General features: G+C 58.6%; 2 protein-coding genes across 3 annotated transcripts; both read left to right on the plus strand.

The window, feature by feature from the left end:
- The first annotated feature begins 536 nt into the window (after positions 1 to 536).
- LOC120390649 (phospholipase A2 inhibitor and Ly6/PLAUR domain-containing protein-like) lies at positions 537 to 4,691 on the plus strand. The gene is made up of 5 exons (XM_039513411.1): positions 537 to 644; positions 1,953 to 2,069; positions 3,062 to 3,214; positions 3,836 to 3,976; positions 4,336 to 4,691. Exons 1-5 carry the CDS (start codon positions 596 to 598, stop codon positions 4,491 to 4,493), a joined length of 618 nt encoding a protein of 205 aa, XP_039369345.1. The 5' UTR covers positions 537 to 595; the 3' UTR covers positions 4,494 to 4,691.
- Positions 4,692 to 10,947: 6,256 nt separating this feature from the next.
- Positions 10,948 to 16,624, plus strand: LOC120390463 (phospholipase A2 inhibitor and Ly6/PLAUR domain-containing protein-like). 2 transcript variants are annotated; one of them, XM_039513164.1, is made up of 6 exons: positions 10,948 to 11,031; positions 11,470 to 11,576; positions 12,746 to 12,856; positions 13,416 to 13,571; positions 14,007 to 14,150; positions 15,933 to 16,624. In XM_039513164.1, the coding sequence occupies exons 2-6, from the start codon at positions 11,522 to 11,524 to the stop codon at positions 16,088 to 16,090; spliced, it is 624 nt and encodes a 207-aa protein (XP_039369098.1). In that variant the 5' UTR covers positions 10,948 to 11,031; positions 11,470 to 11,521; the 3' UTR covers positions 16,091 to 16,624. The 2 variants fall into 2 exon arrangements, with proteins under 2 accessions (XP_039369098.1, XP_039369099.1); XM_039513165.1 differs by having other exon boundaries at positions 10,955 to 11,031; positions 11,475 to 11,576.
- Positions 16,625 to 24,509: the final 7,885 nt, after the last annotated feature.

A 24,509-nucleotide genomic window follows, 5' to 3' on the forward strand; every position in this document is an offset into this window, starting at 1 on the left:
ACATCCTCCCCTCTGGACAATCTCGCTGGGTGGCTGCGGCCGGATGCTCCCAGGCCTGTCTCCTTGGCATCGGGGCTGCATTCCCCCCTGCATCTCAGCCCCCTGCCCCATGTCGAGACACCGTCTGGCCTGTGTCCCTCCTGGGCTCCCTGGGCTGGGGGGGCCTTTGGCTGGATTATGGGCTGGGACAATGGGTTGGGGGGTGAGGCTGCACCGGTCAGGTCGCAGGCTTCCCTTAATGGGATCCCCCATATTCCACCCCCAGGCTCCCCGAATCCTCACCCCAACCCTGGCCCCCCTCCACCCGCCCCCAGATACCCCCTGGTCCGAGAGCAGCAGCCCCGGGCCTGTGGGTGCCACGTCCGCAGGGCGGGCGGGGTGGGTGGCAGGGATCAAAAGGGAGACGTGGCCGGCGGTGAAAGGTCCAAGCCAGGGTAATTGATGGCCCCGGAGCCGGATCCCTCCAGGAACTGGCTGTTCCCAGGTCCTGTTCCCTGCCCTGGCCCAGCCCCGTGGCTATAAATCCCCACTGGACACAGCGCTGGCTGCATCCGACGGCCAGCACCGCTCGCTGCCCCGCGCTCTGCCCTGCACCATGGCGGCCCACCTGGCCCTCTGCCTGCTGTCGGCACTGCTGGCTACGGGTGAGTGGTAATGTCTGCCCAGCACCTGCCACCAGATCCCACTCCCCTCCCAGAGCCAGAGAGAACCCAGGAGTCCTGGCTCCCAGCCCCCCCGCTCTAACCACTAGACCCCACTCCCCTCTCAGAGCTGGGGAGAGAACCCAGGAGTCCTGGCTCCCAGCCCCCCTGCTCTAACCACTAGACCCCACTCCCCTCCCCTCCCCTCCCCTCCCAGAGCTGGGGAGAGAACCCAGGAGTCCTGGCTCCCAGCCCCCCTTCTCTAACCACCAGCCCCCACTCCCCTCCCAGAGCAGATAGAACCCAGGAGTCCTGGCTCCCAGCCCCCCTGCTCTAACCACCAGATCCCACTCCCCTCCCAGAGCCAGAGAGAGAACCAACGTGTCCTGGCTCCCAGCCGCCTTCCTGCTCCCGCTCCCCTCCGTCCCCTACTCTGAGCACTAGACCCTACTCCTCTCCCAGAGCTGGGAGAGAGAACCCAGGAGTCCTGGCTCCCAGCCCCCCTGCTCTAACCACTAGACCCCACTCCCCTCCCAGAGCTGGGGAGAGAACCCAGGAGTCCTTGCTCCCAGCCCCCCTGCTCTAACCACCAGATCCCACTCCCCTCCCAGTCCCGGAGAGAGAACCAACGTGTCCTGGCTCCCAGCCCCCTTCCTGCTCCCGCTCCCCTCCGTCCCCTACTCTGAGCACTAGACCCTACTCCTCTCCCAGAGCTGGGAGAGAGAACCCAGGAGTCCTGGCTCCCAGCCCTGCTCTAACCACTAGACACCATTCCCCACGCAGAGAACCCAGGAGTCCTGGCTCCCAACCCCCCCTGCTCTAACCACCAGACCTCACTCCCCTCCCAGAGCGGGAGAGAGAACCAAAGTGTCCTGGCTCCCAGCCCCGTTCCTGCTCCCGCTCCCCTCCATCCCCCACTCTGACCACTAGACCCCACTCCCCTCCCACAGCCGGGGAGAGAACCCAGGAGTCCTGGCTCCCAGCCCTGCTCTAACCACTAGACACCATTCCCCAGTCAGAGAACCCAGGAGTCCTGGCTCCCAGCCCCCACCCACTCTAACCCACCAGCCCCCACTCCCCTCCCAGAGCCAGGGAGAGAACCCAGGAGTCCTGGCTCCCAGCCCCACTTCTCTAACCCACTAGACCCCACTCAGAGAACCCAGGAGTCCTGGCTCCCAGAACAGCAGCCCCAATCTAAGCTCTGCTAGTCAGCTGCTGCGGGTGACCAGCTGCCCCCTGGAATGATCCATTAATGGGGGGCTGGCGGCCCTGCGGATTATCCCTCTCCCGAATCCTCCCCTCTCTCCCCAGGTGGCTGCCTGAAGTGCGAACGCTGCAGCAGCGCTGACCGGGCGTGCACTGGAGAGCCGCAGGACTGCGCGCCCTCCCAGACCTCCTGCCTCATCCTCACCTCGGAGACCAGAGTCGGTGGGTACGGCACCATGCCTGGGCATCTCCCCCCCACCCCTGAGGGGGAGGGGCCGGGCCCTGCTGCTGGCCAGCCAGAGGGGCCCCCGTCGCGCCAGGCACCGCCCAGACCCCAACGGAGATCAGGGCCTGTCACGCCAGGTGCCGTGGAGTCAACCTGTGGAACTCCTCGCCGGAGGAGGTTGTGAAGGCCAAGACCATAACAGGGTCCAAAAAAAACCCCTAGATAAGTTCATAGGCCCATCAGTGGCTATTAGCCAGGCTGGGCAGGGATGGGGTCCCCAGCCTCTGTTTGCCAGCAGCTGGGAACGGGCGACGGGGGAGGGATCACTTCATGATTCCCCGTTCTGTTCAGTCCCTCTGGGTAGGGGGGCCAACTTTCCAATTGCAGAAAACCAAACACCCCTGCCTGCCCCGCCCCTTCCCAAGGCCCTGCCCCTGGCCCGCTCCTCTACGGCCATTCCAGGGCTGGGGCAGGGGGTGGGGGTGCGGGCTCTGGTGTGGGGCCGGAGCTGAGGGGTTCGGGGTGTGGGAAGGGGTGTGACTTTGGGTGCGAGCGGGGGTTTGAGCCTGGGGTGTGGGAGGGGGTGCGGGCTTTGGGAGGGAGTTTGAGCCTGGGGCAGGGGGATGAGGTGTGGGAGGGGTTTTGGGGTGAGGGGTCCGGGTGGGACTGACCTCAGGCGGCTCCTGGAAGTGGCCGGCATGTCTGGCTCCTAGGTGGAGGCGCGGCCAGGTGGCTCTGTGCGCTGCCCTTATCCGCAGGTGCCGTCCCTGCAGCTCTCATTGGCCACGGTTCCCAGCCAATGGGAGCTGCGGAGCCGGCGCTTGGGGTGGGGGCAGTGCATGGAGCCCCCGTGGCCGCGCCTCCGCATAGGAGCTGGAGGAACGTGCCGGCTGCTTCCGGGAGCCGTGCAGAGCCAGGGGGCTGCCTTAGCCCCGCCGTGCCGCAGCCCGTCCAGCCCGGTGACGCCTCCCCCCCGTCTCGCCCCCAGGGAAGGAGCAGAAGCTGGGCACCTACAAGGGCTGCACCGAGAACAAGTTCTGCCCCCCGCGCTCCTCCAGCCTCAGCTCCGCCTTCGGCCTGCGTGTGCGGAGCGCTGCCAAGTGCTGCCAGCGGGACCTGTGCAACAGGGGGGCCGTGAGGTGTACGGGACCAGTCGCCTGCCCGGCCCCCGTTCTAACCCACCAGCCCCCACCCCCCTCCCAGAGCCAGGGAGAGAACCCAGGAGTCCTGGCTCCCAGCCCCCTCTGCTCCGAACCACCAGCCTCCCCTCCCCTCCCAGAGCCAGGGAGAGAACCCAGGCGTCCTGGCTCCCAGCCCCCTCTGCTCTGAACCACCAGCCCCCACTCCCCTCCCAGAGCTGGGGAGAGAACCCAGGAGTCCTGGCTCCCAGCCCCCCGCTCTGACCCACCAGCCCCCGCGCCCCTGCCTGAGCGGGGAGAGAACCCAGGAGTCCTGGCTCCCAGCCCCCCCTGCTCCGAACCACCAGCCCCCGCTCCCCTGCCTGAGCCGGGGGGAGAACCCAGGAGTCCTGGCTCCCAGCCCTCACCCCGCTCTAACCACCAGCCCCCACTCCCCTGCCTGAGCCGGGGAGAGAATCCAGGAGTCCTGGCCCTGAGCTCCCACCCACGCCTCCCATTCCAACCCAGTACACCCCACTCCTGTCTCAGCTTCAGGGGTCTGCCGCTCTGACCATTAGGACACCCAGCCCCAGCCCCACGCCCGGCTCCGAGCACCAACGCTGACTGTGTCTCTCTGTCCCTAGTGCCACGGGCCCAGCCCAAACCCAGCGGGCTGCAGTGCCCGGGCTGCCTGTCCGACGGCACCGAATGCCAGGCCAATGAGACCGTCAGCTGCCTGGGCGCCGAGAACCACTGCGTCTACTTTGCTGGATCCATCACAACTGGTAACCGCTCGGCGGGAGACGATGTGGGGCGGGGAAGGGCTCTGGCATCTAGCGCAGGAAGGCCGGGCAAGGAGCGAGCGCGGGCGTTAGCGCCAGGCACAGCCCGGTCGGGGATAAGGCCCCGTTGTAACAAGCTCCCGCGGGCTGGGGCGGGTTCGCCCCCATTGTGTCCTCTCTGGCCGCTGCTTTCGTGCAGCACGAGTCCCTGAGCTCCGTGCCGGGGGAGACTCACCGGGGCTCTGCGGGAGGGGAAATTAGCCAAGAACCTTCTGGAACTAAAATGCAGGAAAGATTCAGAAGAACAAACCGCCCCCCCCAGGGAAATTCCCCCGGCGACGCCTTCTCCGCTCTGCTTCCAGGCACCCGGAATTACACCTACGCCGTGCGCGGCTGTGCCACCAAAAGCACCTGTGTCAGCAAGGTGGGGGTGTACAAGCTGCCGGGGGTCTTCACCGACATCGTGATCACGTCCGAATGCAGCCCGGCCCCCACACCCGGCCCCAAGCAGAGCACTTAGCCCCCCGGTGCCAGGCGCCAGCCCAGCCGCTGCCTGGGGCACACGGAGCCCGGCTGGGTGGTCGCTCCTGTCGCCGTCGGCTCTCGGCACGATCCAGGATCGAGTCCCAGCGTCGGGCGCGTGCCGCAAACTGCTGGGAGGGGGGAGAGATTAATTTCCTGTGAGAACGTCCCTGAATAAAGCATCACCAGCGGGTGAGGGGGGAAACACGTGTGATTTTTTTAAACACTGTTGCAAAACTGGCACAACAGGATGTCACAGAGTCCCAGGTCGTTCCCACTTGTGGCCCCGTGCGGTCATGGGGGGAACCCCCTTCAGTGCGACAGCGCTTCTCGGGGGGCCCCTCACTGCCTTGGGGCCAGGCCCCCCCACCTCTCTGAGCCTCAGCACGTCTGTCTCTGCCGTGGGCCCCCCAGGGAGTCCCCTCACTGTGAACCCCCCGGGGCCTCCACTCCCAGAGGGAGCAATGCCCCCCGTTCTCTAGCCCGGAGCGACTCTCCCCCAGCGTAACACAGGAGGTTTATTGAGCGTTGAACCCAGCACAGGAAACTCTCTGACCCTCAGGCCTGGCCTCCCTCAGCCCAGCACATCCCAGTCCCCCTGCAGCCAGGGGGGCTCTGCCTGCTCCCCCCTCCAGCCCCGAGCCCCCTGCTCCCAGCTGGGCCTCCGATACCCCCGGCCCCAGGCCCCCTCTGTCCATTTGTGACGAGGCGGTTCTGGCGGGACCCAACTGAGGTGCCAATTCAGGACCAATTGCTCAAACAGGGCAGTCACAGCCCTAGGCTGGGGTTTTTCCACCTCTGAGGCACCAAACCAGCCAGACAAAAGGGACTTTGGTCTCACCCCACTGGCTAACCACAAGTCACACAAGCAATTTCCTTAGACACTCCAGTCTCCCAGTATCACCACCAGTCCCACTCGTCCTGGGGATGAATGGTTATGAAAACCAACACCCCAATAAAAGAAAAAGGTTCTCTCGATCCCAAAGGACCAAGCCCCAGACCCAGGTCAATATACACATCAGATCTTACCCACAAATCACGCTGGTGCCAATCCTTTAGAATCTAAAATCTAAAGGTTTATTCATAAAGGGAAAAAGCTAGAGCTGAGAGCTAGAATTGGTTAAATGGAATCAGTTACATGCAGTAATGGCAAAGTTCTTAGTTCAGGCTTGCAGCAGTGATGGAGTAAACTGCAGGTTCAAATCAAGTCTCTGGAACATTCCCCGCTGGGATGGGTCCTCAGTCCCTTGTGTAAAGCTTCAGCTTGTAGCAAAGTCCCTCCAGAGGTCAGAAGCAGGATTGAAGACCAGATGGAGATGAGGCATCAGCCTTATATAGGCTTTTCCAGGTGTAAGAACCTCTTTGTTCTTACTGTGGAAAATTACAGCAAAATGGAGTCTGGAGTCACATGGGCCAGTCCCTGCACTTTGCTGAGTCACAAGGCGTGTCTGCCTTCCCTCCATGGGTCAGTTGTGTCGCTGATGGTCCTTAATGGGCATCAAGCAGGCTGGGCAGAGCTGACACCAACTTGTCTGGGGTGTCACCCAGAAGCAGAGCATAAGTTTGAAGTACAGACAGTACAGAGCCAATACTCACAACTTCAACTACAAAATGACACAGACATACAGGCAGCATAATCATAACCAGCAACCCATAACCTGGTCTTAGACACCTTATATGACCCCCTTTACCTAAGATTTGGTGCCACTACAGGACCTTGGTTGCAACCCATGTTCTATATGGTCCCAATTTATATCAATAACGTCACACCATTGTCTTCTCTCCAGGGAAACAGGGTCGTAAACCGGGGCCTGGGTCCTCTCCACCCCCCTCTGGCCCCTCTGGCTGGAGCCGGCTGGGCAGGTCACCGGGGTCCTCTCCCCGCAGCCCATTGTCCCCCACTGGCCAGAACCGGCTGCGACTCCTGAGCTGGGTCTCCGGGTCCCCAGGTCACCAGTCGCTGGGGTCTCCTCCAGGCCGGGCCGGGGTCCCGAGTCCCTCTCCGGTCCTGTGTACCCACAAACTCCCTCTCCCCTCCCCTCGTTAAACCAGTGACACCCGGGGACACTGAGTCCCCTCCCTCCGCATGCAGCCCCCTGGAAAAACTAAGAACCCCCCCCCCTCCACTTCATCACACAGGGCTCCAATCTCGGCTTGGGTCTGGACAGCGCCTGGCACGAGGGGACCCTGGACTCGACTGGGGTCTGGGCAGCACCCGGCACAGGGTGGACCCTGGACTCGATTGGGGTCTGGGCGGTGCCTGGCACAGAGGGACCCTGGTCTTGTGCGAGGTCTGGGCAGTGCCCGGGGGTCTGGGCGGTGCCTGGTGCGAAGGGGGCTCCAGTCTTCTTTGGGGTCTGGGCCGCGCCCCCATCTCTCAGCTGATCCCTAGGAACAGAGGCAAACCCCAGACACGCCCATCCCAGGCACTCCCTACGAGGAGCGGCAGTGTGGTCCAGTGGTTAGTGCACTTGCTTCGGATGCATGAGACCCAGGTTCAACTCCCTGCTGTACCCCAGACCTCTTGGGTAAATCACCCAGCTGCTCTGTGCCTCAGTTTCCCCATCTGGACAACAGGGCTAGCAGCCCTGCCCTGTCTCCCAGGGGTGTGTGGGGATGAAGCGGCAAGGATGGGGCTAGCAAGTCCTGGTCCAGGCAGGGGGGGAACACACTGAGCTGTGCCCAACCCCCTGGGGGAGCTCTCCTCCACTGCCTGCCTGCCCCCTCCTTGAACTGCACCCATGGGGGGCAGGGGCATTAGCCACCTTTTGTATTCCCACACGCCCATGCATTGAATAAAGCTGCATCTTAAATCCAAATTCCCCTCGGCGTAGTCGTGTCGACACTGAAGTGCTACAATGGCGCAGTGGCCGCATTTCAAGTGGCCACTAGGGTGGCCAGGTGCCTGGTTTTCAGGCAGCAGGTCCAGTCCAGTCAAAAAGGGGACCTGACAGTGTCTGGTCAGATCTACTGACTGGACAGCCAAAGTCTGCTGGTGGGGGAGGTGCTGGGTCATCATCCCTCCTGACCCCAGCCCGTGGGGTGGGAGGAAAAAAGTAGTGAGCGAAGCGGGGAGGGGAGAGAGGAGTGGACAGGGTGGAGTCTCGGGGAAGAGGCGGGACAGGGGAGGTTCCAGCACTCCTGCTGGAGTGTCCGGTTTTTAAATATTACTAAGTTGGCAACTCTAACAGACACCCCCTAGAATCCAGGACACTCACACCCAAGAACCGTCCCAAACCAGAGAGAGACAAAGCAGGCTGCTCCCTAAGGCAGAGAGGCCCAGCTCACCCCCTCCCCTTTCTCCAGGCTGGCTCACCACAGACTGACTCAGGCCACGTCCGTCCTTCCAGTGCCCCCGAGCCTGCCAGCATGACCGGGAAACCCTAACAGTGTGTGGGGAATTACAACATTTTGCTACATGTGTGTAATATGTTGTGAGGTTGGGAACACCCACAACAGCATTTCAGGGGCAACAATGGAGCAGCCAGACGGTGCTGAGGGATCCACACTCCCAAGGACGACTCCAGGAACTGGATACGATGGCGACCTCTCAGGGAGAGCACAGAGACAGCTGGCCGGAAGAACCTGTAATGGGGGGGAAGAGACGTTCTCCCCTGTCCTCCCTCCCCCCACAACCCAACCCCTGGGCACACGGCTGGAGAACAAAGACTGAACAGGGGAGGGGGCCCGGGCTGGAAAGGAGAATCCCAGCCGGTGTATCAAGGAACGATCCCGTCAGGGTGACACGGCCTGATTCAAACCCCGGCTGGTTTCTGGAACTCAGACTGCGATTTTCCTTTTATTTCTTCTGTGAGCAGCTTGGATCTGCTCGCTCGCTGCTTATCGCCAGTGGACATCGGGAATGATGCTGCCTGTGGTGGGACACTTCTGAGACATCAGACAGACATTCAGAAACTTCATTCACAGACAAACAGCTATTTCCCACCAGGTTAGAGTCCCCCTCCCCGGGTCATGGCACAATGCGCTAAACTCAGAAAACTGCTCAGAGTAATACAACATCCCAACATTGCTAGAAACTGGACTTTCTAGAGGATACAGTTTCTCCTGTTCTCCCCTTGCTTTTTTGACTTGGCAACCCTCTGCTCAGCAGCCAGCAGCTCCATACGCCCCCGACGAGCCCGTTCCTCTCTCAGCAGCCTCCTTCTTTCTTTTAGCAGCTTCTCTTTCCAGTTCAGCATTTCTTTCCGTAGCTTCTCTCTGTCTTTCAGCAGCTTCTTTCTCCAGCTGGGCCAAGGCTTGCTTCTCTCTCATTCGAATTTCTGCCAGTTTCTGATGATGTTCAGATGGCAGCCTGTCTCTCAGGGCCTGCAGTTTCACTGCGTCTGCTGATGCTTTCTGGCTCACAGTCACTGATCTTTAACCAACCAAACTCTCAATCCCAAAATTCAAATTTGGACAGTGTGGGGTTCTGACCCAAAGCTCAATGGACCTGGTGCTGTGGATCCTGCCGACTACGCCCCTGTGACGCTGCTGCCTTTGGTGGGACACTTCTGAGAGTGTCAGTTCAGGACAAATTGCTCCGAGCAGGGCAGTCACAGCCCCAGGCTGGGGGTCCTTTATAAGGCACCAAACCTGCCGGCCAGAGAGGACTTTGGTTTCACCCCACTGGCTAAGCACAAGTCACACAAGCAATTCCCTCAGACGCTCCAGTCTCCCAGTATCCCCACCAGGGCCGCTCGTTATGGGGATGAATGGTTATGAAAACCAGCACCCCAGTAAAAGAAAAGAGGTTCTCCCAATCCCAAAGGACCAAGCCCCAGACCCAGGTCAATATAAACATCAGATCTTACCCACAAATCACGCTGGTGCCAATCCTTTAGAATCTAAAATCTAAAGGTTTATTCATAAAAGAAAAATAGCTGAGAGGTAGAATTGGTTAAATGGAATCAATTACACACAGTAATGGCAAAATTTTTGGTTCAGGCTTGTAGCAGTGAAGGAATAAACTGCAGGTTCAAATCAAGTCTCTGGAACATCCCCGGCTGGGATGGGTCATTCAGTCCTTTGTTCAGAGCTTCAGTTTGTTGCAAGGTTCCTCCAGAAGCAGGACTGAAGACAAGATGGAGGGTTTCCAGGGCCTTTTATATTCTCTGCCCCTGGAAGGACGCCCCTTGGTTCTCACTGGGGAAAATCACAGCAGCAAGATGGAGTCTGGGGTCACATGGGCAAGTCACATGTCCATGCATGGCTCAGTTGGCAGGTCAACGCCATTGTTTACACGCTATCCTGAAAGTTCCCCGGGGTCTCCCAAGTCCATTGTCAGTGAAACGTTTCTTGATTGGAGACTCAATTTGCAAATTCCTTTCTCAAGAAGCCGACCAAATGCGTCACTGATGCTATTTAGAATCAAACACATTGAGATACCAGCACAGAGCCAATATTCATAACTTCAGCTACAAAAATGAGACACCCCTACAGACGGCATCATCGTAACCAGCAAATCATCGCGTCCCCGTAGACACCTCACTTGACCTCCTCTGTACAACAGGATCTTGGTTGCAACAATGGTCTATACGGTCACAGTTCATGTCAATAACGTCCTGGGGGGGGAACGCGCTGAGTTATGCCCAGCCCCCGGGGGATCTCTCCTCCGCAGTCTGCCTGCCCCCTCCTTGAACTGCACCCATGGGCAGAGATCGGGGGCAGGGACACGGCCCCCCAAACTGGACACATTGCAGAGGTGATGCAGGGGAGACGTCCCCTCCGGATCCCCCACCGAGCCTCACCCTGCCCCCGGCCCTTGTTCCCCTAAATAGCGACGTCAGACTATGCCTGTGGCTGCAACAGCCCTGATCTGGTGCCAGCACGGCTGGGATGGGGGCCCTGGGCGTTCCCCCGGCCCCCACCATGCACATCTGCCTCCGCCTCAGCTATCATCTGGGGCCAGGCCCGGCCCATGCCCCCAGGGCTGAGACAAACAACCCAGGAGGGCAGCGGGGCTGTCTGTGCCGGGGGCCTGGCGGTTACCCCGGCGTCCTGCCGGCTGCCGCCCAGCCATGCCTCACCTGCGCCCCTCGGCAAAGCCTCCAGATCAGCCAGTGCCCAGTGCGGAACTGGGGAAATCAGGAGTCACCCCACTGGGGCCCATTCCCCCCGGTGTAAATCAGGAGTCACCCCACTGGGGCCCATTCCCCCCCTCGGTGTAAATCAGGAGTCACCCCACTGGGGCCCATTCCCCCTGGTGTAAATCAGGAGTCACCCCACTGGGGCCCATTCCCCCCGGTGTAAATCAGGAGTCACCCCCCTGGAGTCCCTGGGCCCAGTCACCCAGGGTAAATCAGGAGTAACTCAGTGAGGCTGCTCCTGTTTACACCAGCTCCGGGGGCCGCCCTTCAGCAGGGGGCGGACGGGGGAGGGCTTTGGAGACGAGCCCCGGTCTGGCCTGGTGCCCGCCCGCTGCACTAGCTATTTAAGCAGCCGGCCCCTGCCCGCTTGCTCAGCCACCAGCTAAGCCCGGCATCTCCGCGGCCCAGGGACAGAGCTGCAAACCCACCCCCAGCCCTGTGCTGCCCCAGGTGAGAATTCCCTCCCCAGCCGCCACCGCCGCCCTGGCTCCTGTGCCAGGCCCTGCCCCTGCCCAGCTGGATTACACCCAGTGCTCAGGGCAGGAGGAAGCCAGGCAGCGGGTGCCAGGGATGCTGTCCAGCCGGGGGGCCGCAGGGCAGAGCGGGGGGCTCTGGGAATGTCCTCGCTCCATGGCTGGGCTCAGCGGGCGATGCTGCCAGCCCTGCTCGCTCGGGCGGGCACTGCCCAGAGACAGCTGCACAACGCCACGGCCCCCTGCAGAATATCGGGGCTTCCTAGCGCGGGGGAGAGGGGTTCTCCCAGAGCTGAGGAGAGAACCCAGGAGTCCTGACTTCTGGCTCCCCTGCTCTGACCACGGGATCCGAAGCCCAGCCCAGAGCTGGGGGCAGACAAACAGACTTTGCTCTGCGATGTTTCCTGTGTTCCAGCCTAGGTGGATCTGTCGCGGCTCCGACACCAGCCCCCGCTCTCTCCAGAGCCATGGACGTTCGTCTTGTCTTGTGCCTCCTCTGGGCTCTCCTAGCTACGGCCAGCGGTGTGTGGTGTGAATTTCTGGGGGTCTAATGCGTTAGAGTGGGGGTGGGGGGAGCCAGGACGCCTGGGTTCTATCCCAACTCCTGGAGGGGGAGTGGGGTATAATGGGATCTATCCCCAGCTCTGCCAGTGAGCAAGTCCCTGCTCCGTGCCTCAGTTTCCTCCCTGTCACGGAGTCCCCGGGCGCTGCTCTGGAGCTGCTCCCCACCAAGCCAGGCAGGACCCTGGGGAACCTCCTCTCCCGTGGAGCAGCCTGTCTGCAGGGCAAGAAGCTCCCACGGCTTCACCTCCTGGGTCTCTCCTTGGAGCATTCAGCGTCCCCTGCCCCTCCGCGCGCTTCCCCCAGCGAGTCCGCCCAGGCGGGGTCCTGGGGGGCCACAGGGTCCTGCCCCCCCACTGCGCAGTCAGATGTGACTCTCAGCCAGCCAGGGACACAGAGGTTTATTAGACGACAGGCGCATGGTCTAAAACAGAGCTTGTAGGGACAGAGAACGGGACCCCTCAGCCAGGTCCATCTTGGGGAGGCAGGAAGACCAGACCCCGTCTGGGCCCTCCCTCCATTTCCCCAGCCAGCTCCAAACTGAAACTCCCTCCAGCATCTCACTCAGCCCCCACCCCCCCGGCTCCTCCCCCTGCCTTTGTCCAGTGTCCCGGGCAGAGGTGTCACCTGGCCTCCAACCCCCCTCCTGGGGTCTCAGGTGACATGCTCAGGTGTCCTCCCTTCCCCAAGGCCGTCCCAGCTCAATCCATTCACAGTCCCACTTCCTCACACTGCCACACGCACTCCGTGCTCAGTTCCCCCCTACACTCTTCTCAAGGTGGGTCTGTGCAGCGCCTGGCACAGCAGGGGGTGGGCCCCAATCTCAGCCAGGGTCTGTGCAGCTCTTAGGAAAGCATCACGTGGATTGTTCCCCTGAGAAAATCACCATGGGAAACGTTCCCATTTTCCAGACAGGGACCTTCCTGGTCTGGCCACTGGAAGGAGTCAGCAGAAGTGACTCTGCCTCCGCCCTCGAAATAACTCGCAGGTCCCTGAGGGCCCGAGAACCCGTCTCACGGGATCTGAGCCACCCTGGTGCCAGAAAATGACCTGGGGGGCCAGTAAATGGTGGCCAAGGAGCAGATGAGGAATCATTGTTTGCCAGAACTCAGGACAAATTCCTTTCACAGCACGTCCTTCCAGCTGTTACCACAGACTCCCCGGGGAAAGCAGCCAAGGAGAGAGGACATGCAGGTTTTGGGAAGATTCTTGCATCGCTGCTCAGGAAGTGAACACCGTCGGTACGTGCCGTGGTGCCGTGACACAGAGCAGGGCGTGGGCTCTCTAGGCCGCACATCCTGAATCAGCAGATGAGAGCAAAACCAAGGCATTCAGATAAAACAAAACAGCAGCTCTCACGCCTTCATAGTCAGTGTGACTGACGCAGCGACGCTGCCTGGGTCTGCCGAGAGCCTGAGCCCATTGCAGGGAGGAGAGAAAACTGCCCCAGGCGTTTCAATGGGGTTTTAACTCCCAGCCCCTTGGCCCTAGGGGGACCCTGTCAACCCCCCTCCCCCAGCCAGGGGGCTCTGCATGAGGGGCAGAGTACAACAGGCCTGCCCTCCCTCCCCCAAAGCAGAGAGCCCCAGCTGCCAGGTTAAGGCCCATGGGATCCCACCACTGCCACCAGTTTGAACCCACCCTCACTCCGGGTAGGGGGGGTTGGATCAAACACTGAGGCAGAGCCACGTGGGGCGGGGGGCGGCCTTGGTCCAGCTGTAGGGAGCCGGCAGGAGGTTGGGGATTCGGGCTCTCTCTTGTGTTCACCCCATGACAGACGTTCCTGCCCATCCCCACCAGGGGGCGTGGTGCAGAGGGGCGTCTTCCAGTCGTGCACCAACAGCCGGTTCAGCCTGGAGGGCGACCTGGACTTTGAGTTTGCGGAAGGCGTCTACGTGAGGGTCCACTCCGAGATCTGCAGAGAGACCAACTGCAACACGGGGGAGATAAAGGAACGTACGTACCCGGTCTGCGCCCGCCCCCACCCTGGCACCTCTCACCTGCCCTTTCCCTCCACTGCCTGCACCCTTGGGGATCAGGGACCCATTGCACCGGGCGCTGCCCAGCCCCTCCCCCCCGACTGAGATCGGGGCCCCCCATCATGTCGGGCACTGCCCAGACACACAAGGAGACAGCTCCTGTCCCAACGAGCTTCCAATCCGAATGGACCCAGGCAGGATCATTCTCACCATCTTCCCATTGGGGAAACTGAGGCCCAGGAACGTCCAAGCTCCCCCGGCCTGTCAGCGGCAGAGTTGGGAGGAAGAGAACCCAGGCGTCCTGACACCAGTCCTGTGCCTTCACTGCAGCCCACCCGCCCTGCAAACGCCGAGACAGAAGGAGCTGCTTCCTGCTTCAGCCCTGATTCTGATTCCCCCCCTTTGTCCGCAGGCTCCAGACTCAGCCTGAAGCCCAACGGGAGACAGTGCCCCTCGTGCTATGTCCTGGGATCCCACCGCTGCCTCCAGAACGACGTCCTGCACTGCCAGGGGGCCGCCAACCAGTGCGTCGACGTCGTGGGGACGGCATCAGAGAGTGAGTTCCCCATCGGCCCCCCCAGGCCAAACCTGCCAGCGGGCACTGGACCAATCCCCCCCCCCGAGCGGGGCAGGCTGCAGGGCGCGTGGGCGGGGCTGGGGGCGGAAAGGGCCTGTGTTCAAAATCTGCAAACGAAAAAGGGGTCCAGCGGGTGGATGGCCCAGAACGACTTCATCTTCGCCCCCTTTTCTTCTTCCGCTCTTCCCCCCTCCGCCCTCCCCCCTTGGGGTCGCTGCCCCGTGGCGGGGGAAGCCCCAGCGCCTGGACCCCGCCGCAGCCCCGGGCCTGCAGGAGTCTCACTGGCGCGGGGACAGAGCTGCTCCGGTCGTGGGGCCGGAAAGGAGCAAACGGGTTGTGGGGCAGGTGGAATGCGGGGGAGGGGACCCTGGGGGGGAAGGGGCGGGGCCCCAGGGAGGGGGCGAAAAGGGAGAGGGCTGTGGGCGGGGCCGCAGGCAGAAGGGGCGGAGCATGGGGCGGGACCGCGGGGAGAAGGGGCAGAGCGGGGGCAGGACCACGGGGAGAAGGGGCAGAGCGGGGGCAGGACCCCCACCTGCTCTGGCCCAGGGCCCCGGGAAGCCTTAATCCGTCTCTGGCGTCTTTTCTTGTTTCTTTTCCCCTTTCTTTTCCTCTCGTCTCTCCTTCCTGTCCGGTTCCCCCTCCTTCCCCCGTCTTGACTCCCCTCTTTGGGAACCCTCCCCCCCTCATTTCCTGGGGCTTTTCCAAATGGCCCCATCCAACCGGAATTGTCCCCTTTCCTCGTCCGTCCCCCCCCGGCCAGTCGTCTGTCTCCTGCTGGCGTCTCTTGTTTTACACTGAGACTGGCAGATCTGGGGGGCAGCTGCCAGGCCAGTGCCTGGTGCAGTGGGTCTCTGTCTCCCCCATGCCAGGGGCTCTGTGCCCCCCAAGGTCAGGGGCTCTGTGTCCCCCATGCCAGGGCTCTGTGCCCCCCATCAAGGTTCCCCCCTACTCTGAACTCTGGGGTACATGAAAGACTCTGAAGCTTATATTCCACCAGCTTAGGTTAAAAACTTCCCCAAGGCACAAATTCCTTCCCTTGTCCTTGGACGCTATTGCTGCCACCACCAAACGATTTCAACAAACATTTGGGGAAGGGTCACTAGGAGTCCCTGTCCCCCCAAAATATCCCCCCAAGCCCCTTCACCCCTTTTCCTGGGGTAGCTTGAGAATAATGTGGGTACCAACCAGACCCTTTGTCTCTAAGACACTGAAAATCGGGTTCTTAAAAGAAGAATTTATTTAAAGAAAAGGTGAAAGAATCACACCTGCAAAATCAGGCTGGAAGGTAACTTGACAGGGTAATAAGACGATATAAAACACAGAAGTTCCCCCTGGACTCAACTTCACAGTTACAAAAACAGGAATAAAACTACCTCTTAGCATAGGGAAAATTCACAAGCTAAAACACAAGATAATCTAAGGCATTTCCTTGCCCTGCTTACAACCTTTGTAATCTTAGATGACTCATTCCAGGGATGTTTCCAGGCGATGTTGTCCCTGCCTGGTCTCTCTCTCTGTCTGGAGCGGGAACAAAACAAATCCTCCCCCACCCAGATTTCAAAGTATCTTCTTTCCCCATCGGCCCTTCTGGTTACTTGAGGTTCTTAGCCCCTTCCAGGTAAAGGGATTTAGTACAGCTGCCAAGGAGGGATTTTATGTTACCCGCATCTCCACGGTTATGACCCCCCCCACACTCACAATGACAGGGGCTCTGTGCGCTCCCCTCCTATGCTGGCTAATAACGACTATTTCTCTGGGCAGACGACGTCGAAATCCCTTTCGCAGGAAGAGGATGCGCCACCAAGGATGTGGCCAAGATCAAAGCCGGGATGGGCCTGGTGTCGGGTTTATACATCTATCAAATCAAGAGCATCCAGTTAAGCCCGGCCCCCAGGGTGGAGAACGTGGACGGCTTCTGACACCCTGCTGATCTCCATCCCACTGGCGCACCCCCGCTTTGAGCTATTCCCTCCCCCCCACTTCCCCAGGCCTGTCCGTGGCCGGCCCCCCAGCTGTGACTCAGTCCCCCCCACCCCGGCAGGGAATAACAGTGCCGAGCCATCTTTGTAAAGTGCATTGAGAACCATCGGTGCAGGGCCCAAGCCAGCGACCCATTATGGGCTTTGCACTGAGCGTGACGGGCTTAAAAACAGGCCTGAGTATTAGAGACCCATTAGCAGCTTCTCCCCACAGAGTGCTCTAAGGGGTAGAACCCAGGAGTCCGGGCTCCCAGCCCCTGCCGCTCTAACCCATCAGCCCCACTCCCCTCGCAGAGCCAGGGAGAGAACCCAGGATTCCTAGCTCCCAGGCCTCCTGCTCTAACCACTAGTCCCCACTCCCCTGTCGGATCCAAGAACAGAACCCAGGCATCCTGCCACCCCTCCACCCTCTGTTCTCACCTTTTCTATTTCCACACGCTAATGCATTGAATAAAGCTGCATCATAAATCCAAATTCCCTGCAGAGCACATGTGTCTGTACCACTGCTCCCATCCACCCTGGACCCAGGAGTCCTGGCCCCCACCCCCACCTCCCAGAGACTACCGGGGACTCTTGTGTCACTCGACGTTATTGCTGAGGGCAGCTCTGCACTAAACACTTGCGGGGACCCGGCTGCATCGCTCCGGGGTGTGAAACATTCACACGCTGGGGGCCGTAAGGTGTAGCCAGCGCTGGGTCAACGGGGAGAAATCAGACGTCCCAGCTCCCACCTCTCAGGGAGATGGACTGACTCCAGCAATAGATGCACCCTCTGCGTTGTCGTGTCTACACTGAAGCGCTACAGTGGCGCAGTGGCCGCGTTTCCAGTGGACACCAGGGTGGCCAGGTGCCTGGTTTTCAACCAGAAAGTCCAGTCCAGTCAAAAAGGGGACCTGACAGTGGATCTGACCGGACAGCCAAAGTCTGCAGGCGGGGGAGGTGGGGAGGTGCTGGGTCATCTCCTGTGCCAGTTCCCTACTGAGCCGGGGCTGCCTCCGGCCTTCCCTGGGCGGCTGCAGCTCCCAGCCCCGGCTCTGCAGGCGAGTCCCTCCTGACCCCAGCTGGGGGTGGGAGGAGAAAAGTAGTGAGCAAAGCGGGGAGGGGGGAAGAGGAGTGGACGGGGTGGAGCCTTGGCAAAGAGGTGGGGCAGGGGTGCGGCTTTGGAGGGGAAGAGGAGGGGCAGGGGAGGTTCCAGCACTCCTGTTGCGGTGTCCAGTTTTTAAATATTACCAAGTTGGCAACTCTGACAGACACCCCCTTAGAATCCAGGACACTCACACCCAAGACCCGTCCCAAACCAGAGAGAGACAAAGCAGGCTGCTCCCTAACGCAGAGAGGCCCAGCTTGCCCCCTCCCCTTTCTCTAGGCTGACTCTCCACACACTGACTCAGGCCATGTCCATCCTTCCAGCGCCCCCGAGCCTGCCAGCATGATCGGGAAACCCCCGGAGGATTTCAAGGATGGCTTGTCACTGTCACCCTGTTTCCAACATGTCCCCAAAGGGGGAAATGGAAGGAACGTTGGACAGGCGAACGCCAGCCTCCACTGCCCCTGGGTGCAAGTCCGAGTGGAGCGTGAGAAGGACAGCAACGAAACAGCTGTCTAGAAAATCAGCCGCTCTGGGCCTCAGTTTCCCCTTCTGTGCAATAATCTTTCCTTTGTCTCTTTAGATTGGAAGCTCTCCAGGGCAGGGGCTGGCTCTCAGGGTGGGTCTGGGCAGTGCCTGGCACGACAGGGATTCCCTGATCTCAGCCAGTCTGCCTTGGGAGGGATCATTCTAAAAGCCTTGATCTGAGCATTAATGTGCTGTTGGATTGTGTGCGCTAACACGGGATGATCGTTTCTCCTCACCTCTGCTCAGCAGCCAGCAGCTCCATACGCCCCCGACGAGCCCGTTCCTCTCTCAGCAGCCTCCTTCTTTCTTTTAGCAGCTTCTCTTTCCAGTTCAGCATTTCTTTCCGTAGCTTCTCTCTGTCTTTCAGCAGCTTCTTTCTCCAGCTGGGCCAAGGCTTGCTTCTCTCTCATTCGAATTTCTGCCGGTTTGTGATGATGTTCAGATGGCAGCCTGTCTCTCAGGCCCTGCAGTTTCACTGCGTCTGCTGATGCTTTCTGGCTCACGGTCACCGCTCTTTAACCAACCAAACTCTCAATCCCAAAATTCAAATTTGGACAGTGTGGGGTTCTGACCCAAAGGTTAATTGACCTGGTGCTGTGGATCCTGCCGACTACGCCCCTGTGACGCTGCTGCCTTCGGTGGGACACTTCTGAGAGTGTCAGTTCAGGACAAATTGCTCCGAGCAGGGCAGTCACAGCCCCAGGCTGGGGGTCCCTATAAGGCACCAAACCTGCCGGCCAGAGAGGACTTTGGTCTCACCCCACTGGCTAAGCACAAGTCACACAAGCGATTCCCTCAGATGCTCCAGTCTCCCAGTATCACCACCAGCGCCACTCGTATGGGGATGAATGGTTATGAAAACCAGCACCCCAGTAAAAGAAAAGAGGTTCTCCCGATCCCAAAGGACCAAGCCCCAGACCCAGGTCAATATACAGATCAGATCTTACCCACAAATCACGCTGGTGCCAATCCTTTAGCATCTAAAATCTAAAGGTTTATTCATAAAAGGAAAAGGATAGAGCTGAGAGCTAGAATTGGTTAAATGGAATCAATTCCATACAGTGATGGCAAAATTTTTGGTTCAGGCTTGTAGCAGTGAAGGAATAAACTGCAGGTTTAAATCAAGTCTCTGGAACATCCCCAGCTGGGATGGGTCATTCAGGCCTTTGTTCAGAGCTTCAGTTTGTTGCAAGGTTCCTCCAGAAGCAGGACTGAAGACAAGATGGAGGGTTTCCAGGCCCTTTTATATTCTCTGCCCCTGGAAGGACGCCCCTTGGTTCTCACTGGGGAAAATCACAGCAGCAAGATGGAGTCTGGGGTCACATGGGCAAGTCACATGTCCATGCATGGCTCACTTGGCAGGCCAGCGCCATTGTTTACACGCTATCCTGAAAGTTCCCCGGAGGAATTCTTACCTGGCTTGGGGTCGCCCAAGTCCATTGTCAGTTAAGTGTTTCTTGACTGGGCACTTAACTTGCAAACTCCTTTCTCAAGAAGCCGACCAAATGCTTCCCTAATGCTACTTACAATCAAACACATTGAGATACAAAACCAACGAGGAGTCCTTGTGGCACCTTAGAGACGAACACATTTATTTGGGCATAAGCTTTCGTGGGCTAAAACCCACTTCATCATGTGCATGGAGTGGAACATAGGGTAGGGAGGTATCAATATTCAGCACATGAAAAGATGGGAGTTGCATTAGCAAGTGGGGGATCAGTACTAACGAGCCAATTCAATTCAGGTGGAAGTGGGCTATTCTCAACAGTTGACAAGAAGGTGTGAGTATCAGCAGGGGGGACATGAATTTTTGTAGTGCCCCAGCCACTCCCAGTCTTTTCTCAGGCCTAATTTGATGGTGTCCAGTTTGCAAATTAATTCCAGTTCTGCAGTTTCTCACTGGAGTCTGTTTCTGAAGTTTTTTTGTTGAAGAATGGCCAATTTTAAGTCTCTTATTGAGTGTCCAGGGAGATTGAAGTGTCTCCTACTGGTTTTTGAATGTTATAATTCTTGCTGTCAGATTTGTGTCCATTTATTCTTTTGCGTAGAGTCTGTGGGGTTTGGCCAATGTACATGGCAGAGGGGCATTGCTGGCACACGCTGGCATAGATCACGTTGGTAGCTGTGCAGGTGAACAAGCCCCGGATGGTCTGGCTGAGGTGATTAGGTCCTATGGAGGGGGGGGGTGTCCCTTGAATAGATATGGGGACAGAGTTGGCATCGGGGTTTGTTGCAGTGATTGGCTCCTGGGTTGGTGTTTTTGTTGTGTGGTGTGTGGTTGCTGGTGAGTATTTGCTGCAGGTTGGGGGGCTGTCTGTAACGAGGACAGGCCTGTCTCGGGGGAGACAATTTGGGGCGGGGAAGGGCTCTTGCATCTAGCAGAGGAAGGCAGGGCAAGGAGCGAGTGCGATGTTGCACCACGGTGCTGTGCGATATAACTGGTTAGGGTTTGGCCATATACGGTGTGAGTTTTATACTAAGACTTAAAGTATTAGAATAAATGAAGAGGATCGTGGGTACTAGGATTAGCCATTTCCTTTTTCTTCAAGCCTTGCAAGTAAGCGACAGGAAACTGAGGCACCAACTCAAACACTAATGGAGAAAGTTTTGGGGCTAGTTCAGGAAACAGGGTTCAAAGTAGCCTGAGACAAGGCTCCGCTGGCGCTACCTCCGGTTACACACCTGGGCGCAGTGGCTGGACAGGGAGGGAGACAGGTAGGTCAGAGGAAGGTCGGGGCAGTGGTAGAAACGCCGGCCCCTGCCGACGCCCACTCTTCTGTAAGAGTTCTGCTAGGAGGAGTCCATTTCCTTAGGCCACACGAATAGAAAGATGCTGAAATCACTCCCCCCTCGTGGCGATTGCTAAAGAAAAAGGCCCAATGGGAATGGGGAGAGGCGCAGGACGCTGCTTTAAGGCTTTTAACGCAAAAGGCTCTGGCAGCTCCAGCCCTCCGCTCTCCCGATGAATCACACCCCCTTGTTAGTCGCTCGGCTGCCAGCAGTACGGCCTTGGCTGCTGCGCTATTGCAAAATAGTGAGGCGGGAAATCTGGTTCCAGTAGCGTCTGAATCCAGGAAATTGCGGGAGCTGAGCTAAACGTTGACCCCTGTGAACGCGAATGCCTGGCAGCCGGCTGGGCGGTGCAACCCTTCGACCCCTCACAGGGACAGCTCCCATCACGGACTGTGTGCACGGGGTGTCCAATGTGCTGGCTGCTGGATTCTCAATAAATGGGGCGTGTTGCCTTTTCCCTATACAAAGATCTCGTGTGTTTTTTGTGAGCATCACAATGGGGGCGTTAGCGCCAGGCACAGCCCGGCCGGGGATAAGGCCCCGTTGTAACAAGCTCCCGCGGGCTGGGGTGGGTTCGCCCCCATTGTGTCCTCTCTGGCCGCTGCTTTCGTGCAATACACGTCCCTGAGCTCCGTGCGGGGGAGACTCACCGGGGCTCTGCGGGAGGGGAAATTAGCCAAGAACCTTCTGGAACTAAAATGCAGATAAGATTCAGAAGAACAAACCCCGCCCCCGCACCCTCCGGGAAATTCCCCACCCATGGGAAAGCTCTGGAAAGCCGCCCAGGCGGAGGGTGAAGACCTGGCTCCAGGCGGATGGACAGAAGCATGGACGGGGTGAGGTTCCAGCTCGGGACCGGCCAGGTGAACCAACGGGGGGTGAGGTCCCGGCTCAGGCCGGCCAGGTGAACCGACAGGGGGTGAGGTCCCGGCTCGGGGCCGGCCAGGTGAACCGAAGGAGGGTGAGGTCCCGGCTCGGGCAGGCCCGCCAGGCTCTGGTAGCCCTGGGACCTGTCTCCGGGTTACCCTGTGGCCGGCAGCGTGGTACCCGGCACCCACAGGGCCTCCCACCTGGTGAGCTGCGGGGCGCGGAGGGGCTGGGATCAGGGTGTCCTGGTTAGGGTTTGGCCATATGCGGTGTGAGTTTTATACTAAGACTTAAAGTATTAGAATAAACAAAGAGGATCGTGGGTACTAGGATTAGCCATTTCCTTTTTCTTCATGCCTTGCAAGTAAGCGACGGGAAACTGAGGCACCAACTCAAACACTAACGGAGAAAGTTTTGGGGCTAGTTCAGGAAACAGGGTTCAAAGTAGCCTGAGACAGGGCTCCGCTGGCGCTACCTCCGGTTACACACCTGGGCACAGTGGTTGGACAGGAAGGGAGACAGGTAGGGCAGAGGAAGGTCGGGGCACTGGTAGAAACGCCGGCCCCTGCCGACGCCCGCTCTTCTGTAAGAGTTCTGCTAGGAGGAGTCCATTTCCTTAGGCCACACGTATAGAAAGATGCTGAAATCACTCCCCCCTTGTGGCGATTCCTAAAGAAAAAGGCCCAATGGGAATGGGGAGAGGCGCAGGACGCTGCTTTAAGGCTTTTAACGCAAAAGGCTCTGGCAGCTCCAGCCCTCCGCTCTCCCGATGAATCACACCCCCTTGTTAGTCGCTCGGCTGCCAGCAGTACGGCCTTGGCTGCTAGGCTATTGCAAAATAGTGAGGTGGGAAATCTGGTTCCAGTAGTGTCTGAATCCAGGAAATTGCGGGAGCTGAGCTAAACGTTGACCCCTGCGAACGCGAATGCCTGGCAGCCGGCTGGGCAGTGCAACCCTTCGACCCCTCACAGGGACAGCTCCCATCACGGACTGTGCGCATGGGGGGGGTGTGGGACTGGAAAGCATAATTTTCTGTTGCTCAGGCATGAAATTAGGAAAGCCAAATCATGCTTGGAGTTGCAGCTAGCCGGAGATGTTAGGAGTAACAAGAAGGGTTTCTTCAGGTATGTTAGCAACAGGAAGAAAGTCAAGGAAAGTGTGGGCCCCTCGCTGAATGAGGGAGGGAACCTAGTGACAGAGGATGTGGAGAAAGCTAGTGTACTCAATGCTTTTTTTGCCTCTGTCTTCACAGACAAGGTCAGCTCCCAGACAGCTGCACTCTGCAGCACGGTATGGGGAGGAGGTGACCAGCTCTCTGTGGAGAAAGAAGTAGTTCGGGACTATTTAGAAAAGCTGGACGAGCACAAGTCCATGGGGCCGGATGCGCTGCATCCAAGGGTGCTAAAGGAGTTGGCCGATGAGATTGCAGAGCCATTGGCCATTATCTTTGAAAAATCATGGCGATCGGGGAAGGTCCCGGATGACTGGAAAAAGGCTAATGTAGTGCCCATCTTTAAAAAAGGGAAGAAGGAGGATCCAGGGAACTACAGGCCAGTCAGTCTCACCTCAGTCCCTGGAAAAATCATGGAACAGGTTCTCAAGGAATCAATTCTGAACCACTTAAAGGAGGGGAAAGTGATCAGGAACAGCAGCATGGATTCACCAAGGGCAAGTCATGCCTGACTAACCTAATTGCCTTCTATGACGAGATAACCGGCTCTGTGGGTGAGGGGAAAGCAGTGGATGTGCTATTTCTGGACTTTAGCAAAGCTTTTGATACAGTCTCCCACAGTATTCTTGCCAGCAAGTTACAGAAGTCTGGGCTGGATGAATGGACGGTAAGGTGGATAGAAAACTGGCTAGATGGTCGGGCTCAACGGGTAGTGATCAATGGTTCCATGTCTAGTTGGCAGCCGGTATCAAGCGGAGTGCCCCAAGGGTCGGTGCTGGGGCCGGTTTTGTTCAATATCTTCATTAACGATCTGGAGGATGGCGTGGGCTGCACCCTCAGCAAGTTTGCAGATGACACTAAACTGGGAGGAGTGGTTGATACGCTGGAGGGTAGGGATAGGATACAGAGGGACCTAGACAAATTAGAGGATTGGGCCAAAAGAAACCTGATGAGGTTCAACAAGGACAAGTGCAGAGTCCTGCACTTAGGACGGAAGAATCCCATCACTGCTACAGACTAGGGACCGAATGGCTGGGCAGCAGTTCTGCAGAAAAGGACCTAGGGGTTACGGTGGACGAAAAGCTGAATATGAGTCAGCAGTGTGCCCTTGTTGCCAAGAAGGCTAATGGCATTTTGGGTTGTATAAGTAGGGGCATTTCCAGCAGATCGAGGGATGTGATCATTCCCCTCTATTCAGCACTGGTGAGGCCTCATTTGGAGTCCTGGGTCCAGTTTTGGGCCCCACACTACAAGAAGGATGTGGCTAAATTGGAGAGAGTCCAGCGGAGGGCAACAAAAATGATCAGGGGGCTGGAGCACATGACTTATGAGGAGAGGCTGAGGGAACTGGGATTGTTTAGCCTGCAGAAGAGAAGAATGAGGGGGGATTTGATAGCTGCTTTCAACTCCCTGAAAGGGGGTTCCAAAGAGGATGGATCTAGACTGTTCTCAGTGGTACCAGATGACAGAACAAGGAGCAATGGTCTCAAGTTGCAGAGGGGGAGGTGTAGGTTGGATATTAGGAAACACTATTTCACTAGGAGGGTGGTGAAGCACTGGAATGGGTTACCTAGGGAGGTGGTGGAATCTCCTTCCTTAGAGGTTTTTAAGGTCAGGCTTGACAAAGCCCTGGCTGGGATGATTTAGTTGGGATTGGTCCTGCTTTGAGCAGGGGGTTGGACTAGATACCTCCTGAGGTCCCTTCCCACCCTGAGATTCTATGACTCTATGTGCTGGCTGCTGGATTCTCAATAAATGCGGCGTGTTGCCTTTTCCCTATACAAAGATCTCGTGTGTTTTTTGTGAGCATAACAACGGGGGCGTTAGCACCAGGCACAGCGCGGTCAGGGATAAGGCCCCGTTGTAACAAGCTCCCACGGGCTGGGGTGGGTTCGCCCCCATTGTGTCCTCTC

The sequence above is a fragment of the Mauremys reevesii genome, linkage group 24 (assembly GCF_016161935.1).
Source record: "Mauremys reevesii isolate NIE-2019 linkage group 24, ASM1616193v1, whole genome shotgun sequence".
Taxonomy (NCBI): Eukaryota; Metazoa; Chordata; order Testudines; family Geoemydidae; genus Mauremys; species Mauremys reevesii.

Excerpts from the sequence above, each read along its gene's own strand:
- LOC120390463 (XM_039513164.1), top strand. The coding sequence starts at position 11,522 with ATGGACGTTCGTCTTGTCTTGTGCCTCCTCTGGGCTCTCCTAGCTACG. Across the intron at positions 11,577-12,745 it reads TCTCCTAGCTACGGCCAGCG|CACGTCCTTCCAGCTGTTAC; the intron begins GTGTGTGGTGTG and ends TTCCTTTCACAG. Across the intron at positions 12,857-13,415 it reads TCAGGAAGTGAACACCGTCG|GGGGCGTGGTGCAGAGGGGC; the intron begins GTACGTGCCGTG and ends CATCCCCACCAG.
- LOC120390649 (XM_039513411.1), top strand. The coding sequence starts at position 596 with ATGGCGGCCCACCTGGCCCTCTGCCTGCTGTCGGCACTGCTGGCTACG. Across the intron at positions 645-1,952 it reads GTCGGCACTGCTGGCTACGG|GTGGCTGCCTGAAGTGCGAA; the intron begins GTGAGTGGTAAT and ends CTCTCTCCCCAG. Across the intron at positions 2,070-3,061 it reads CACCTCGGAGACCAGAGTCG|GGAAGGAGCAGAAGCTGGGC; the intron begins GTGGGTACGGCA and ends TCTCGCCCCCAG.